The following is a 19209-nucleotide window of genomic DNA, read 5'->3' on the forward strand; positions in this document are numbered from 1 at the left end:
GACATCCCAGTTTTTTGGAGGACTTCAAATTATGATGTCCCTCTTGGGAGGTTTTACGCATGGTTACTTGCTCTGTTCTAAAATGTACATATTATTTTCAGGTTGAAATTTATGGACTATTCAGCTTCCAACTTCTGGAACATTTCTGGTTTTGCTAGCTAAATTAAGGAGGAGTCTAGAAACAGAATTTTGTCCTTGTGAAAAAAAAAAAAAAGAAATATCATGAAAATATTTTCATCTTCTTTTCTGTAATCTAAGTAGACTGTGTTTCTTGAGTGCTTCACAGATTTATCAGCCCACATATCAATCTGATGACTCTCTTCTGAACCTTTTCCAATTTTTATTAACCTTCTTTTCAAATATAAATCTAAAAACTAATCCAGTAGCCAGCAACCATCTCTATTAACTACAGAGAGCATCCACCTCCTCACTGAGGTTTGATATTCCTCTGAGTGCATCCAACATGACACTTCTCCGACTCCACCCAGTCCTCAGACAGCTTGTGCAGAGCTGCTCTTCCCTCTCCATTGTGCACCTTCACTGTTTTTTTTTTAACTATGCCCCACATCATAGTGGAGGAGATAACTGCTGGTTCCTTCACTCCTTGCACCTCCCTGCTGACACGGTCAGACCAAACGCCTTGGGACCCAGGCTGTTTCTGCATTTCCTATAACCCCCACCCCGTGTCCTGCTGGGAGTGGGGGTGAGAGATCCTAGATGCATCTGAAATTAGTGTAATTGGGGAAACTGCTATGTAAAGCTTAGGGCAATTCATTATGATAAAACTGACAAAAAGCAGCAGGGGAGCATCACACAATGAAGAATTGTATTGGGTGAACAAGAAATAAATAGGCCCATTTTCCTCCCTGGCTTTATGTCTCTGACTTGTACTGTTTAGAAGCATTCTTAGGAAGCTCATGTGTTTCCCTCCCCAACTTATCCCCACAACACCAGTTTTTTTCAATCTGGCAGAACAAGACCAGGAGTTCTCAGGACATCTGCTGGGGCACCTTCTTCTTTTATTCAGACAGCAAGAGCTTCCACTTGGGACCTGTTACCTTTCTCCCAGCCCTGCTTTTTCAGTATCCTAAGGTGACCGCCCTCCTATCCCACATCTACCTTTTCCATACACAGAGACCAAGTATAAAGACATGAAAGTGTATCAGGGCTCACTTAATAGGAGAACAAGCAGGCATCTTTCTTGTAAACACAGAGCAACATCACCTCACACCCTGTGACACAGTTTGGTCTCTTGTGCATGCTGGGTCCAAAGGGACCCATCAGGGCTACAAGCATCCCATTTGTAATAGCCTTTGATAGCAGAGGCCAATTTTCTGTATCAGGTCCTGGTTCTTAGGCCACCACACCTGCCAGGGGCTGCTGCCACTGGTTTTTAGTAGGTCTGACTCCCTGTGATGTGATGCTGTGAAACAAGCCCACCTCCAGCTACACACCAGATAATGCCCACAGCACTGCAGGGCCACTTCAGAGCCTCTAGAGCCTTGGTGCTGGTGTGAAGCCGTGGAAGGTCACACTGCATGGGCTGGGAAGCTGGACTGCTTCTGTAAAAGGAATAAAATTGGACAAGACTCTGCCACCAAACAGAGCAACACTGTAGGGAACAGCCCAGGGTCTCGGACTCCCCAGGCATCTTCTGCATCACTCCCTGGCTGTTTGAAGGAGGGTTTAGTAGGACTGTGTGGCTCCAGCCTCTGGACTGCCTGCTGGAGGACACCAGGATCTTTTTGCAACTTCTCTTTCATGATCTTTTACCCATGTGAGGTGCTACCAATTGCAATCTGCCCCTCATTTTGCAGCTAGCCCCCCACGTCCTTCACCTGCCAGTCCTGCAGGGCTCAGCCTTTCACTCCTTGTCTGCCAGTGTGTCAGTGCTGCTGAGATCCCCGTATAATCAAAGTGCCTCCATTACTCTGCTGACTTAGCTGGAGGAGTCAGGTTTCAGGCAGCAAAACCCCTATCTCTGATCACTTTAATACCACTAACCCATGTCATGTCAGACAGAGTCAACATTTGCTCTGGAAAACACTCATGACAGAGAGAGAGCAAAACCAACCCAGCCCATGGCCTCTCCCCAGCAACATTTTGAAATTACTCAGGGGGAAAAAAAAAAAAAAAAAAAGAGGTGAACAGCTGGGAGTTTTCCAGCATCTCCTCAGAGCCCTCCTGACAGATCTTGGTCCCTGGAGTGTCAGGTTACCGGACGGCGGGAACTGCTTTTATTATAGGAGGGTCAGCAGGGAATTCTGGCATTTTCAATTACCCACATGTAGAATTGGCTGTGATCTGGGGTCGGGATTAACTGCATGACCCTCAGCTGAAGACAGAGTGGCAGGGAAATGCACCATGATGCTGCAAGGCACCAGCTAGTCCAGAGGCCATGGGACGGGGCAGTAAATGGGGAGATGGGGAGAAAGTTGCCAGCAGATCATCTGGCAGTGGATGCCTGCAACTGCCCTGCAAACATGGCAAAGGGAGAGACTTAGAAAACCTTGGAGTAAGTGGACAGGCTCCTCTCCTATTGTATTTACCCAGGGACTCTGCCTCACTGGGTGATCCAGGTAGCTCCAAAACAAGAAAACTGCATGGGGGAACAGGATCTCCTGTGAGACCAGAGTGGGGAATTCCTCAGTACAGGGCTCCCAGGAGATCTCAGAGCTCCTTCTGCACTTCAAGCCCTGCACAGCACCAGCAGCTTACTCTGGTGAGACTGAAGGGTGACACTGTGCGGCAGTGTGGACAGTGCCGTGATGTGTCATGGAGCATGGGCTTCCCTGACCTTTAAGCCACAGGGTCTGGAGACATCTAGGTTGGGATCCAGGCCCCAGGAGCACCCAAAAAATAGTGTTTGGAATGGCAGGAGCACACAGGGCCTCTGTGCTGGGCTGCAGGCAGATGCGACAGGCACACAGGGCTTAGGTGCCCTCTGTTTCCCAAGCATGGACAGCATGGAAAGCCAGCACAACTCACTCTGCACTTCCCCGCAGACCTGGATGTCTTGTACCACGTATCTCACCCAAGGGATGCTTAGTCCAAATCAACCCTCCCTCCTCGCCCCAAAGCATCCCAGTCCCACATGATCTGCAGCAGGTCACTGTCACTGTGCAATGGCCCAGCTGTCCCCAGTTCAGGTCCCATCACTGACCTCAAGGCCCCAGTTCTTCATGCTCTTACTTAGCTGAGTCCAAATGCATCTAGGTAAGTAACTGCAAACTGACTTATTTGGTTAAAAACTTGTTATTTTTTCACTTTTCCAGGTAAAGCTCTCTCCTGCCATTTAAGCATTGTAGGCTTTCACGCCATGGGGACTCTTGGAGAACAGGTTTGCATTTGGGATGCCTTCCTCCAACATGAACACTGAAGGCACCACAGTAAGGAATACCTGGATGAGGAAGGGAGGCAGGGAACCTTTTCCTAAACTTCCCTGAATGGTAACCCTGATGACCCTGCTCTCCATGGGAGGTTGGGCTGGAGACCTCCAGAAGTCCATCCACCAGCATGTCTCCATGTGTGACTCCCTCCTTCTGAAACGGTTCACTATTACTTGGACTATTAAAATATTTGTCCACCCAGTTTCCTTCCCAGTGTCCTCCCCTGCGATGGCATGCTCAGGAGCCACATACTTTTGAAATCAATTACCTCCAGCAGAAGCTGAGGAAAGGAACACAGTGTCACACAGATGACAGCACTAAGGCTCTTTAATAAACAACATTCACCCTCAAAGCAGCAAAAGCCTCAAGTCTGGGATGTTTACCAGACTTGCTAGAGCTCTAGAAGAAGTGTATTTCACAGCCTGTGAGGTTTTATTTCCAAGGATCCTGGCAAGGTGGCTCCATCAGGCTGGTACCCATGTTGTTTGTATGTGCTGAGTGTCTGGAAAGTTTCCCAGTGGACACAGCCTCCAGCCCCTTGAGTTCGTAACTACAAATGCAGGAAAATCTTAAAAACATGACAATGCAGTCCAAAGCTTGTCCTGGCTCTGGATCCATTTGAATCAACAAAGACTGGTGTATATTACAACCTTTAAAGCAGTTCCTAATGTCACAAGCTCTGTGACTTGGCCCAGGCAAACGAAGGCTTCTGGCTGTCTTTACGCTCTTTGTTTAATTGAGTTTCCAGCCTTCATTCACGTGCTGCTATCCTGTCTGCAAATGAGGGCAAGACTTTGTTCTCAGCCCTGAGAGAAGGTGCTTTAGAGGATCCCAGTATCCTGTCGTGCAGCCCACTGGAGCGGGTTTGGGGTTGCTCAGCACCAAGGTTGTCCCTACTTCCCACCTCCCTCTCCACATGGAAACCTCATCTGCTCCAGATCAAGGCGATGTCATCAGCAAAAGGCTGGTGGAACACGGGAATGATGGCAGGAGTCAGCCCTCTGTCCCTCCAACTTGCCTCCCTCAGATTTTCAATAAAATGGTACTTTCCCAGAAAGTGCCAAGTAATTGCAACCAAAACTGTTCTAAGGAACATGCTGATTTTGAAATTTCAAACACAGTAAACTTAGACCAGAGAAATATTTCTTGAGAGAATGACACCTGCCGTAGGGCATCCCCTTGGACACACTGAGTCTTGCTAATTTGAGAATGAATTTGTTCCCTTGCTCTTTCATGGTAGACTCCGCTAGGCTGGCCTCCCTCTGTGTATGGAGAAATTTTGGAAAAAGCAGAGTTTTTTCTTGGAAAGACCATTTCCTGCCCAACCTTACCCATGCAGCAGCCTCCTGCACACTTGCCAGTGGCAGTGATTAAAATGGACCCGGCTGCGGTGAGACAGGCACAGTGAGGATCTTCCTGACTGAACTGAGTCAGACAGAATACAGACTCTGTATTTTACACAGAGATAGAGGGGACTAGTAAATCACAGGAACTCTGAGATGGACCAAGGGAAAACCAGTCAGTTGGCTGCATTAACCCGATTTGTTACAACCGTCTATTGTGGTCCACATAAATGCACCACTGAGCAGCATCACCACCTCGGTGGTGTGCTTAGCTGTTCAAGCACTGTGACCCTGAAACTGGCCTCCCATGTGTCTGTGGCCTTGCCTACCTGCCTCCAGCATCCTCACCTGCCCGGGTGCTGGCACTCAGCACCTCATGCACAAGCAAGGCAATCAGCACTGCGGGCTGTGTTTGCCAAGTGCAGCAGTAAAGATGAATCACTGATCCTGAACACATAAGCAAAAGGTGAGCTCCTGAGCCACTCTGTCAGCTCCCAGCACTTGCATGCAGCAGGGACGGTGGCACGTTGTGGGGGCAGGGGGAGGCACTGGTTCACCAGAAAGGATTTTCCATACTAACCACCATGGACGGGCTTTTGTTTTCTGCCCAAAGTCAGCTCCAGATGCTTTGGAACAGGTTTCTGAAGCCCAAGGCAGGTGTGGGGAAAATGATCCTCAAACTCATGGAGTAATTTATGCAACGGGGAAGCCTGGGAGTCAGCAGGCGAAGGAGCCCACAGAGCTGGTAGCAGGTGGAGAAGAACATCTGCTGGGAAAGCTCTAGCAGTGCAGCCCACACCCTGCTCTGCCAACATCCCCCAGCTGCCCACTGCAGGAGTGGGAAAGAGGAGTTCTGAAGAGCCAGCAGCTGGCAAAGCTCCTACCACTTCGGAGCCCTGGCTGCAGATGGTCTCCAGTGGGCAGAGGAGAAGGGACTTGGTTATGGCAGGGTCCCTCCTGGGCACTCACCACCGGCTGCTGCAAGCTGGGAGGATGCAGCAAAGGCAACAGGCTGGGCCACCAAACAAGAGGAGGAGGGCAGCAAATGTCAAGACACATCAGATTTTGGTGGCAACAGCCCTGTGTACAAGGCAGTCAGGGTGAAAGTAGGAGCTGGGGATGAAGGAAAGAGAAGAGGGAGAGAAAAAGGGCTGCAGAGTCAGGATGGTTATGTATGTCCATAGTAAGGTCTGGCTGTTACTGCTGGATAAGAGAAGCAGCCATGCGGATGCCGAGGTTTCAGGATGTTGTGGAGCTTCAGAGCAGGCCAAATTGTCACAGAAACACATCCAGTGAAGTTCCCAAAAGAAGAAACCTGGGATTTAAGGGACCTCAGTCCTACAGTAGCTCAGCAGACACGCTTCTGCTTGCTCTGTCACACAGGCAAACAGGCTTCAGCCCCGGCTTTTCCATGTGGGAGATGGCGCCACAGCTCAGAGAATTTCTGATTTTCCACCTAAACACTATCACCAGCCACTCTGTATCACTCACCCTTGTGCTTCTGCTTTAATATCATTTTGTCCTTTCTGGTGTCCCTCCAGCCTGTCATTACAGGCAGCAAATAAATCCCCTTCACCAAGGATGAAAACACAGTGCCTTTTCTGGTTCCTTCTTTGTATCATGGGCTCTCCTGTGTCCTGCTCACTTTATCAGCCTTTCTCTCTACCTGCTACCATCACAGTACAGCTCTCTTGAATGTGGGTAACCAGGTGTGCACATAATGACTGTACAAAGCTCCACCCAAGCTTTGTGCGAGGTAAGGATAAGTGATATGGAGGCTGATCTAAACCATCTCTTGGCTTGAACCACTGAATCTTGGTATAACAAAGAGCAATGGCTGTAAATCATAGCTTGGGAGGTTCGGATTGGACATTGGGAAAAGTTCTCCCACCAGCGGGGTGGTGCAGCTCTGGGATAAGTCCCTGGAAACATGAGGAGATCTCCGTCTTTGTGGGTTACCAATAATTGTCTACCCAAAGCCACAGCTGCTCTGATGTAGCGCTGGCAGCAGTCCTGCCATAGGCGGGAGGTTGGATGGCAGATCTGAGATGCTGGGATGCTATAATCTCCTGCCTTTCATTTTTATACTGGAAGGCAATAAGAAGTAGACACTCATAGCTTTTAAGTTCTGGAAAGCTCATTCCAACTCTTTGAGGTGATTTCTGCATACACTTTCCCACGTTGTTGTTTCACAGATAAGTAATTCCCAACTGCAGCCATTTCAGGGCAAGGCTGGGAGCAGCATGAGAGAGAACTGGAGATGCCATGACTCCCTGCTTCAGTCCAGAGGAACGCAGGCCACTGCTGTGCATCCCTCTGAAGGAGGAAGCCAGCCAGATCTTCTGATATGCAAAACGAAAGTGAGAAAATAAAAGTGAAAGCCCACATGTCCCAGGCCATACAGTTCTCCTCTCTCTCTAATCTGCAGCATAACTAATGTGACAAGCAAACAACAACCTGGTTGGCTCTTGATAAGTGCTAGTTCCTAGCAACTTTATATATTCACCGTGTCTGTTACCCTGGCTCCACTCCTCTCTCTCCTCGCCCCGCCTCCTCTGACCCCTCCATGCTCCCTGGTGTATTGGGCAGTAAAGTTCATGGAGTGTAGCTGCAAGGCATTTTTTTGGTTGAAGCTGAGGGAAAAATCTTCCCTTCTTGTGCTTTGCGCTTCTGAGAATGTGTCTCACCTGTGCTTCACCATTCATGGTTTAATGCCCCAGCCTTTGTGTAAGGACCAGACTGGACTCAGACCGCTCACAGGACATTCACAGAAGAGCAGAGCTATGGTCCACATGCTTGCTTTGGACCACTGAAACATTCAGCTGTCCTTGAGCTCACAGGCATCTCTGAGTTTTGTCAGGACAGACCTGTCCAAAAGACACTGCCTGGCTAGGATGCAAGTGCCTGGTCTGTGACAGCCACTGTGAAGCAGAAAGTCAAAGCCTAATGATGTCTGGCATGAACCGGGCGCACAGGTGCGAGCTGCACGTCTCCCCAGCCAAAGGACCCATGTCACAACATACTGCCGTAAAAGGCCACCCAGAATAATAATGCAAATAATCATAACAAGTTATCTGGATACATAGAGAGGGAGAAATTTTGCCAGTAAACTCCACCACTGCAGATGCTGCTCCTGATGGGTTTATCAGGAAAGTGTATCGGTTTTCACACTGTATTAGCTGTTCATGGCTCTTTTTGGCTCTGTTTGCAGCCAAGAGCCTCCGACATCAGAGTTAATCCTCCCTTCTTATCCCATATGACACAAGAGTCGCTCACAAAAGGGACAGATTCCCCAAAATCTGGACATTCTCTTTCCTCCATCACTGGAAGGTCTTGAATTTGTCTCTGGATACTCCAGAGCCCAGGGCCTTCTCCTCCCTTCTCAGATCACAGAAGTCACAGTCTCTTATCAAGAGGTGCTCTTCCAATGCGCTATTTAAGTTACCCCAGCCCAAGGAGACCTCTCTCTCTGCAACTTTCCCAGGACACTCAGCCTGGCCGTGGTGAGGATGGATCCTGCAAATCCCCGCAGCACCAACACTCCCCACCCTTCCTGATCCTACCCAAAGAATGGTCACAAATTAGCAAGCAGGGGCTGTTTGTTGTCACCAGCGGGAGGGCTGACGCCTGGCGTGGTTTTCAATTAATCAAGTGTCATTACCCTGAGCTCTGGGCCACACTCAGCTCCTTGACTCCTGGCTTCCCTCCTGTGCCATCCCTCTTGGGATGCTGGCATGGCTCTCAACCACCCTCTTGGCACAGATCTTTTGTTCTGGCATGGTTGAGAAAAGGCCTTTGGTGGCACCTGGTCTCTGTGTGATGGCCTTGTTTTCTTTGGCCACATCATGGTCCCTTAAGACAGGACTGGCTGTGTCAGACACAAGTCCTGGATCTCCCTCTTTGGAGAGCTGCTGAGATTTGGGGGAGAGGTGTCACAGCTGCAGGGTGTGATAGGCAGGCAAGTGGAGGGTGTGCTGGGACTTGTACAGAGTGGAGCTGGAGGTCAAGAAGAAGCCTGACAAGAAGAGCAGAGAGAAGACACAGCCTGGCCTCAGAGGTGACAGAAGATATTTCCCAGGAAGGCAGTGGGGATCATGTAGAGTTTTCTGGAAGGGGATGTTTATTCCAAGCTCTTTTTATTTCTGTTCTGCTGGACCTGGTCTTTTTCAATTTTCTATATTTTGAAAAGGGAAGCATCATACCTCCTGTTCTAATAAAAGCTGTTCTTCTGGAGATTAAACACCTTTAGCCTTTTTAGGACACTCCAAGAAACTGCCTCTGAGCATGGGCTGGCACTGGCCACTCTCTTTGACCAACCTTCTCATAAGAAGAGAGGTGACCTGTCCCTCGGGGCTCCTCTCTGCACCATGCTCTCTGGACTGCTGATCATTTTGATGGTGGGACTGAAATGATGACAATGTTACGGTGAAATGAAAAGGGAAAGCTGGGTAGTCTAAGGCCAACATCAACTTGGCCAATGCAGATTACAAGGCCATGGGCCCAGGAGGAACTGCAGAGGATCCAGCCAAGGGTGACTGAGGCAGCCTGGGGCACAGGGCTTATGAGACATGGAGAGAGCTGGGATGGCTGAGCCTGCTAATGAAGACATTAAGGGTGAATTTAATTGCAGCTACAACTGCTCAGAGCTCTGTTAAAAGAAGGTGGAAACTCACTCTTCCCAGGAGTGGTAGGTGATGCAACAAGGGGTAAAAGCCACAAATCAGGCTGGAAATTATGAAAAGTATCTTTCCCAGGAGGGTGACATAGTCCTGGGACAGGTTAGTAGAGGTGGAGTTTTCCAAGACTCAGCTAGAAAAAAAGCCACAGCAGATCCACTATTGGTATTAGTCCCACTGCAAACAGGAGGGTGAACCAGAGACCCCAGATGTCCCTTCCACAAAGCCTGATGGGATCCTATGGCCCAAATTAGGCACAGCTGCATGACTTCGTGGAAGTAGCTCTTGTCAAACTGTCTTGATTCTTTTTCCTGCACTCAGGAGTTCAGCAGAGTGCACAGACTTAAAGTGTATGAGACACTGGGCTGAGCATCAGCATCACCAGCAACACGTGAAACTAGTTTTAAACAAAGCTGGCACTCAATGGGGACTCACGCTGTGTCCAGCACAGTAGAGGAAGCATGTCTCCTTAAAATTATTAAGAGATCTGGGAGACAATATAAAAACATTGCTGGCAAATCATTCATAAAGTGTCCAAAATGGCAAGTGTTGAGAATGACAACTTCCGTGCAGAGCAATGATCGTGGTTTGATGGCTGAGACCATGAAAATGATTATAAGGTTATGCTTGGGTCTGGAAATCAAAATACAGGTCTTGCTTGCAGAATGGGAGACTGCATCAGGGGAAGCAGCATCTGAAGGGACCAAGACAGAAGCCACCACAGAAGTAAGAGCCACTCATATAGCTGAGTGAGGTAGCACTTCACACTTGGATATGTAAAGGGAACAGTGAGACTAGTGAGGAAAGTAGTTTATCTGTAGTAGCGCTCCTACTGGGTACAATATCTAGTTCAAAAAGAGCTGTGGGAAGATCCACATTCTGGAAAGCCACGTTATAGCAAGAGAGTATGATTCAGTTTGGTCTAATTACCTCTTATTTTACCTTGAGAAGCCACTCACTGCCTGTGTCTACATGAGGAGAAATGTCCTACTACCACAACACAACAACAAAGTAAGTTATGTTGCTGTAAAGGCCAATGTTAGTGAAATCCAGACCTCATCAGAGAGGGGTACAACAGTAATGACCACGACCATCTTTCTCTGAGAGAACAAGAAGGTGAATGTCACCTTCTTTGATCTCATTTCCCTTTTTGGATGACCATCACACCCCACAGCGCCACTCCTCTGGCCATACTCAGTACCTGACTTCTGGCTGCTCTAAAGGGATGGTTTTCTTACTCTCTCACAGCAGCTTTTTCCTGGGATGCTGAAGAATTTAATTTTACCTAAACATTAAAGATGCTGCTGGTAACATGGCATCTGTCCTCAGTCCCGAAACCATCAAGCACATGGGGTCCTCCAACAATAGTCCATTTATCCTTGCACGAACCAGGGTGATTGAGCCTTGCTTCCTTTGGGGCTGGGAGGTCCCTGAAGGCCAGCGTAGTGGGCACTTTGCAGGGAGGCCATCATCCAGCTGTGGCAGGAGCACAACCCCATCAGGTGCTTGGTCCTCTGCTCTGCCTGAGATGGAGCCCCAGCTGGTTGCTCAACCCAGAGCAAAGGCAGAAGGAGGCTGTAACTGCTGCTTCCACAGGCCCATTCCTCCCCTCCCTCTGCATGCTTTCCGCTCTCCACAACACCCCCCATTCTCCTGTCCCAGCCCTGCCTTTGTGTCTGCAGCTTCTGTTACCAACTGCTAATGATCTACATCAAGCCTGCCAGGCGGTGCCCAGTGTAAGCAGAAGAATTCAGAGCCTCTAATTACAGAGAATTAGCAAGCAGACAGTTACTGTTTAGTGCTAATGAATAGATACATTAAGAGAGACATCACACAGGCTGAGAAGTGTGAGTCGTGATAATAAAGGAGTGTCAAACAAGGAAAACACAAGTAGGAGGATCCAGGGGACTGAAAAGGATTCACCTGCAACTCAGCTTTCTGGTTTTGCTAAAGTGAAAGTAGCCACAGGCAGTATATGAAGGTAACAAGTACACCATATAACCGCAAACTGCAAAATCTGAGCATTAAATAACTCCTCTATAGCACGGGACCATGCTGGGGGTGTGCAGAGCTCATTCCCAGCTCCAGGTAGCATTGCACCCACCCCATCTCCATCAGTCACCTCTGTAAAGGAAGCTGCAATGGGTCACCGTCCCAGACCAGTCCCTCTCTCCTCATCGTGTGCGGACATGTTCCTGTTCTCAGTCAAACTGCGGTTCAAGGCTATGCTAAACCTGCCTTCAGGGCTTCTGATACTGTATTGAGAACACTGTGACCCTGCGGTTCTCATGTTAACTTAAGATCAGAGGTCACTCTGCCGGTCCGTGTGTGACCAAGACGTTTTTGCAGGTTACCTGTCTTGGTGTTCTCGGCCCAACCAAGTGATGCCCACCTGCACCACTGCTGCTTTACCCCAGACCAAACACCTCTGGTCCCCTGCAGCCAGCGTACACCACACTCTCCAGGCAATTCAGTGGAAGTGCAACCACACACGACTGCCAAATTCAGTCTTGAAGGTCATGTAGAGTCCAGGACAGCCTGGGGCATGTTCACTCTCCCCATACACACACACACTTGGTGCAGTGCTCAGAGGGACCACAGAAATTTGCTTGCTCCCATGCATGCTTGTATCTCATTGGCATGCTTCCACCATGCAACCAGATTAAGCAAAAACCCAGCCCCAGTCTGTGCTCCAGCTCCAGATGGCTTCCAGGTGGGCTGGGGGGAGCAGCCCCTGACCAGGAACTCTGAGGGGCATCCTGCCACTAGCACAGCTGCTGCCTGGGGCTGCTGCTGAATCTCCCAGGAGCAGCACTACCAGCCACCCAGACACGTCCCTTCCCCCAGCAAAACCACCCTGCAAAGGGGGAGCGAGGCAAAGCCCCAGATCAGCACAGAGCTGGAGACCCCAAATGAAACCCTTCCAGCTCTGCTGCTTGGTTTTCTTCACCAAGGTGATTCTGCAGCAGCACAGCACCTGGAGCAGCTTTCCAGATACTCATCCCATACATCCATCTCCCAGCACCTTTTCTGTGCAGCTTTCCTTTGCTTTCACGGACTGTCCTGGCTTTCTCTGCAGTCAGAGCAGAGATTGCAGCTTGTGGCAAAATGCTAGAGCTAATCTTACCTTCCCTCCTCAGGAACCAGGAGCAGTAGCAGAGGCTGCAGTAAGGCTGCCAGCAGCAGTGAGTGCTGCTGCTGTGTCTGCAACATGTGTGTGCAACGATGCTCCGAGGCAAGAACTTCGGGAACAGTCATGTGCCCAGTGCCAGAGAGGGGTGCTGAGACACCAGGAGACTGTGACAGGAGCTGTTCTGCTGCGGTGACAAGAAGGACAGCTCTGCCCTGGGACACGCTCCAGCTTTACACTGAAATAAGGGATATTTTTCACACCCGAGGCTTGGGATTAATCCAGAAATTGCCAGGCCCACGCACTTTGGTCTTCACCAGCGTTACAGAGCTAGCAACGCTACACCACATCTCAGCCCATCTCTTCTCCCCTTCAAGCCCTGTTCACCCCACAGGGCTTCACCCAGCACCTCTCGACCAGGAGATCTTTGCCCACCACCTCCCCTTCCCCAGCGGGTCCACTGGGAGACATGGGTCCATGTCTTACCAGCCTGGTTGGTGGTGATGTTCACTGATGCAAACTGCGGGGAGAAGGGGCTCTGGTCGGTGACGCCGTTCACTGCCTGGATCTCGAAGGTGTACTGGGTGTGGGCCAGCAGGTCGCTGATGTAGATGCGGGGCTCCGTCAGGCCCAGCTGGCGGGGCGCGAACTGCACGTTGTCCCCGCAGCGCGTGCACGCCCCGCGGCCCGAGCCGCAGCTCTTGCAGATGATGTTGTACACCAGGTCCTCCCGGCCCCCCGAGTCCCGTGGTGGGGTCCACTCCAGCATCAGAGAGGTCTCATTCACGCTGGAGATGACGGCCTGTGGGGCAGATGGGATAGCTGCAACGGGAATAGACAGAAAGCTGTAAGAGCCAGAGCTCTGCTCATCACTACAGGACCAGCTGCACCCCCTCCTTTTCCCCATCCTCCAGCAGGCACACACTGAGCCAGGTGCTTCTCTTGATGTCAGGGATGTGTGGAGCAAGCTGGACAGACAAAGGCAGAAGTGGGAACAAAACCTATCCTCTTAACCCAGGCTAATTTGATCAATTGGCATCCCTGGCATGTGCCACGTTTGCAAGCGCAGACTGGCCCAGGGTAAGAAAGACACACGTCTGCCAGGCTCCTCTGGACGAGGTGCTCTGAGACCCCTGGCCTCTTCCAAAATCCCACTGTAACAGCTGCCTTTGTTAAGCATCCCTTGGTGCTTTGACTGATGTGTATCTCCTTTCCCAGCCACGTGCAGCCCCTCCCCAGTTGCCCAGAGCCCACATACTGGTGCATGGCATGTCGACAGGATCAGCATCTGCCCGGTAATATCCATTTCGGCACACACAGTTAGTAGCCCCCTCTGAAGTTGTCCGGCTGTTAATTGGGCAATGGACACATCCTTCATCCCCTTGGCTGGCCTTAAACGTCCCTGACGGGCAGCCTAGAAGAGAACCAAGAGCAGCAGTAAGCAACGAGGACAGGGGCTGGAGCGGATGCCCAGAGCCTGGCAGTGATGCCAGAAAACACCCTTCTCGGCTTTGCAGAGTCCAAAGCCAAAACCTGACAATTTGAAGTAAAGAAAGTGGAGAGGGAGCAGCTGGTTTGAAGGCCCTGAGGAGGCAGGCTCTGCTGTTCACAGTGCCCAGAGAGCTGGGGAGACATCCCTCCTGCCTGGTCCCCAACCACAAGTGCAGAACAGGGGCCACACAGGGAGTCTTACGAATGCAAAGGGGATTTTTAGCCACTGTCACTTAACAAGATGTGAGTGGCTGTACCAAGTCAGACCAGAGGTCCACAGTCACCAGAATCCTCCCCCCAACACTGGCCACCCAAGGAGCAGGGCATGAGCCAGGCACACGCACGGCCCACAGCCCCATCCCACCCCCCAACAACTTATAGCTCATGGACTTTCTAAAAGGCAGGCTGTTTATATTTAACATCCCTTGTGGGGTGTTTCTTCCACTAAGTTACATCGTCGTTTTTTCATTCGATGCAAATGCTTTGTACCCATTTTATCCCACAGTACAGAGCCCCACAGTGTAATTGCACATTGCATGAAGAAACTGCTGCCCTCGGCTTCGAAGCTGCCAGCTGCCATTTCATCTGATGCAATCTCACACTTGCAGCGGCAGTGAACACTCAATTGCCATCCACCTTCTCCGTGACCCCTAGGGTTACACAAACCTCTGTCATGCCCCAAGCAAGTTGCATAACAACATCAATGTTTTATTCTCTATTCTTTTCATATAATTAGCAATGTCCAAATTATTTTTTTAACCATCAATGTTACCAACTAGACTACCTATTATAGCCCCAAGGTCTCATTCCTGAGAGACATCAGGCCAGCTCACAGCCTATCTCTGTACATGTGTGTGACGTTGGGGTTGTTTTCTCCCATTTGCATCACCTCAGGTCTATTGAATTCCAATTGCCTTCTCATCCCTCAGTCACACCGTCTCATAAAGTCCTTTTACAACTCTCCACAGCCAGGCCCTGTCTTCACTACTCGGTGTCATAAGCAAATTGTCACTCCTGCCATGACTGGCATCAGTGTGCTGGAGTCTCCTTCCACTGGGGCTCAGATCTCTAAGCCACTCACAGATGAAGAAGATGCTCCGTTAGCAACAGCCACTCAAAAAAAAAAAAAATGCGTGTTCAGCCACGCGGGGTGGACAAGGGTAGCACGGGGAGTGCATGGTGCCTACAGCAGATGGGTGATGAAGGCTGGACCACAGCGCAGTATCAATGCACATTAATGCAGTATTAACAGATATGGCAGAGGTGGCTAAAAATATCACTGTAGAGCCTTAAACACCAGAAAGTCCTTTCCAAGTCAGAGGATCACCAATGCCAAAGCAAGAGCTCAGCTACAAGCATTTATCGGCATGGCTCTCGGTGATTACTCTTGGTTGCGACTTTCCGCCGCTGTTAATTCCTTGTGCAGCACAAAGAGCCTGCGGGGTGGCAGGTGGTTTCTGCACTGAAACAAGTTAAACAAACTTCTACTTCAGTTCGCTGCCAAGGCTTTCAGGAATGAGGCAGATCAGAAAAACAGCCTGGGAAAAACATACGCTCGGGGTTGCTGTAAGCAAGAGCTATTACTGAGAAGTATTTTTTTTTTCCTTTGGAAAGAAAAAAGGTATTTTTTCACTTTTCATCTCCCTTCCTTCAGAATTATCTTAACTTTCCAATAAGAAAAGCTCAACAGAAAAATACCATCAGCCTTTCTGCTTGTAAAGTCCCTCCTGCCTCCTACAGTCAAAGGTTCTGTTGAAAAACTGGCTTCTCCTCATGTTCCTGGGATCTTTCCACCCTCCCTGCTCCCTATCCCCCTACGCGTTTGACTCTATTTCTGACCCTATTCCCAGCATGTCCCTCAGTACAAACCCATCTCAGAGGGTGTTAAGCCACTGGGAGAGGTGATGGCTGTGTAGTTCTCTGTTACAAAGAAGTGATGGCAGCTCTGTAGCTGAAATAACAGGGTCCCCATACCAATACCAATTTTTGAAACATGTTAAGACCAACACACAAAATTGCTCTAGTCTGACATCCAGGGTGAAACATGGGCTCATTTGATCAAAGACGTTTTAAGACACGTGCCTCTTTCAGCTTCCTGAGGCTTATTTTAAAAATAACAACTTTCCTATAAGGCTGCTTCTGCATCAAGGTAGACATGCATCAAAAAATTGCCTATGCTGCTGAGGTTTAGCAACTGGCTCCGAAGGGCAAAAAACATTCCCCAGGTTTGGCCTGGCACGGGCTGATGCCTGCAATTAATACTTCTGCATGCACTGCTCTTAGAGCAGGGCAAAAATTAGGGGCTGAATGATTGTTCACCAAAAATACCAAGCTGGGATGCTAAAACTCTTTGCATTTACCATCAAAACACGGCCAGAAGTTTTCACACCTTTCTTCCTCCCCAGGAGGTCCTGTACACCAACATGGTATAAAATAATCCTGGAAAATCAGAACTTCTCCAGAGATAAATGTTCTGAAATCGTGTTGAAAGACAGGAAAATCACAGAAATTTAATGCAAAGTCTTTTTTTTTTTTTTTTTTTTTTTAATTCCCCCTCAAGTAATGACAACCTCCAGAAGTAAAATAAATGAACATTGTGTTCAAAACTGTTTTGTTCCCTCCAGGTCTTCCTCTGGATGAGAGAAGAGCTTTTAATTTGGAATCCACCCAATTTCTTGTTTCCAGAGTGAACAGCAAATCAAAACTGAAATCTTCACACAGGGGCTAAATCCCCTCCTGCTTGAACAGTGTGGATGTTCTCACTATTTGCTGGAAGACACAAGAACACCCCAGTTTTCTGTCCTGGGTGGTGACAGCAGCTTTGGAACGTGCTGCTTCCCCTCAGGCTTGCAAGGAGGGCAGGGGCAGAGCATCCCCAGAAACTTCTGCTTGGAAAGAGGAACGCGAAACAGCAAAAGCACAGAAATTTCTACTTTATCAGAGCATCCTTCATCCCAGGAGGGAGATTACCATGACAGCAACTCTGGCCCCATCACTGAAGAAGGGGCAGTTTGTAGCTTCCCACGTGGTGGGCTCCCACATCTCCAGCCCTAATCGAAGGATGCTAATAGGGGTTCATGGGAAACATATGGACCTTTAATTGCCTCACTGCTGCATGTAGGCATGGATGGCTGCCTCGCAAGGGTACGGCTTGGAGACAGCAATGGGTTTGCTAAGAATACTGGCTGTAGCCCTCTCAAACAAGACTGGGAATGCCTGAGCAGCGCTGGGGGTCCTTGTTTCCTGTCCACCCATTCCCAGGGCACAGAAAGGTGGTTGTGCCTGGGAAGGCCTGTGTTGTGGGAAGGGAACACCATGGAGAAGGACCCACGAGGGGTCCTGCCCTCCCCCGCAGGAGGACCATGCCAGGGATCTGGGAAGGAAGGCCACTTCTGCAGCATCTGCTGCTGGAGGCAACGCTGGCACGAGGCTTCCAGCTCTCCTTCCCTGTAGCACTGCCTGCCCCAGGGCAGCCTGGTGGAGAAAGACATCCTGTGGCTCAGCCTGAAGGATAAATCTTTGGCTAAAAATGCAGGAGTGGCTGCAGAGGGGTTCCCTGTTTTCTAGGCCTGTATGCCACTGACTCTCTCTAACCAACTTTTTAATTAATCCAGTGTGAGCTGAGCAGGCTCCAAACAAGCTCCTCTGCAACAAAAACTGCCCTGGCCTTCAGAACCCACATCAGACCAAATTCTGCAAACAGCTCAGAGCAAATAAGCTCTCTCTTGCAATAAAAGTTTCCAAAATGGCACCTTCAGGCCATGCTAACGGTTCTGAGGAAGGGTCCTCCTTGGTTCCCTTTGCCTGACTTTGTTTCTCCTGGCAGCAAGACTCCTTCTACTCGAGCAAGGCATTTTTAATGGCTGATGGAAAACAGGCAGCCTGGGCTCTGTCAGTTAGGATCTGCCAAGAGTGTTAAATCCCCAGCCTTATCTCCCAGCTGCCTCTCTCCTCCCTGCAGGGCTGGAGGCAGGGGGCAGGCAGGCTGGCTCTGCAGCCCAACACTGTCAGCATCCCTGGTGCTGCAGGACCCCAGAACTGATTGCCTCACCTGCATCTGCCTCTAATCCTCCCCCATGCTTTTGGGAGGCCTCTCCCATGGCCCTCCCCACTCCCACTGGCATCCCAATCACCCCACAAACACTACACAAACCTCTGGTTCCCTTTGCCACATACCATGGTCTGTCCCGGCACTGACCCCACGCTGAATGGGTGCCAGTGATTTATGGAGAATAAGGGAAACAATGTCCTCGGCCATGCCAAGATGAGCATGGCCAACACACTGGGGGAGGTGTTTCACCTGCCAGGCACTGGGGATGCTGCCACAGCTAGTGTAGGGTTGCCTAGGTCAACGGCAAGGTGGAGGAACAGAATAGTCCAGTGAAAGGTCACCAAGATGGCCAGTCCTAGGGCACAGGGTATACAAGGAGAGGTGGAAAGAGCTGAGATGGGTTAACGGGTAAGGAGGAGATCTAACTGCAGCTGCAGCTCGAAGCAGACTCGAAGAAGACAGATCCAAACACTTCTCAGGGTACCAGACTCTATGACAAAGGACAAGGACCAGAAGTTCAGACTGGACATTAGGAAACGCTCCTTCTCCAAAGGATGATACTGCCCTGGGACAGGTCACAGATGGGTGGTAGATATCCCTCCTTGGAGGACATCCAGCTAAACACCGTGGCTGCCCTGAGCTAATGCTGGTGCCAGCCCTGCTGCCAATGGGAGGCTGGACCCCAGACCTCAGAGCCTCCTCCACCAGCACTTCTAGGTCTCTACTGCTCGTGGTGCACGTGGAGGTATTTATGATGTTCTCCTGTGCAGAAGACTATTATGTTCATCCAGCTCTGAATTTACCCCTTTTTCCTTTCATCGGCTATGCCTTTCTTGCAAGATGCGTGGGTGTTATAATGACATTGTCATTTTTCCCATATTCTTCCCCATTTTCTCTCTTGCACCTTGACCCTTGTTTTCAGTTCTGCATGCAAATGAGCCTCACTTTTGTCTCACCTGAAAAAGTTGCCCATTCTCTGCTTGTTCCTATCCCCAGAACCTCACATAATGGTGTCTGTCACCTTACCAAAAGGCTGGCCTCTGGACAACAGGAGCAACGCTGCCTATTGCCTATGGATCTGCTTCCACATCCACTATGGCCTCTCCAGCCGGGACATTTTAGTGCCGGA

At 49.8% G+C, this 19209-nt stretch overlaps 1 protein-coding gene across 7 annotated transcripts in view; it reads right to left on the reverse strand.

Moving 5' to 3' along the window:
* EPHB2 (EPH receptor B2) overlaps nucleotides 1-19209 on the reverse strand; it is a 135509-nt gene that overhangs the window by 42746 nt on the left and 73554 nt on the right. For 6 of the 7 annotated variants that reach the window (XM_032997257.2, XM_032997254.2, XM_032997256.2 and 3 more), the window contains exons 4-5: nucleotides 13797-13952; nucleotides 13025-13360 (exon numbers count right to left, since the gene is read on the reverse strand). In XM_032997257.2, coding sequence (XP_032853148.2) covers nucleotides 13025-13360; nucleotides 13797-13952 — 492 coding nt within the window. Of the gene's footprint in view, nucleotides 1-12752; nucleotides 12777-13024; nucleotides 13361-13796; nucleotides 13953-19209 lie in introns of those variants that run through there. The other variant, XM_032997259.2, reaches the window with a different exon arrangement.

The sequence above is a fragment of the Tyto alba genome, unplaced genomic scaffold (assembly GCF_018691265.1).
Source record: "Tyto alba isolate M040663 unplaced genomic scaffold, T.alba_DEE_v4.0 Super-Scaffold_20000042, whole genome shotgun sequence".
Classification (NCBI taxonomy): domain Eukaryota; kingdom Metazoa; phylum Chordata; class Aves; order Strigiformes; family Tytonidae; genus Tyto; species Tyto alba.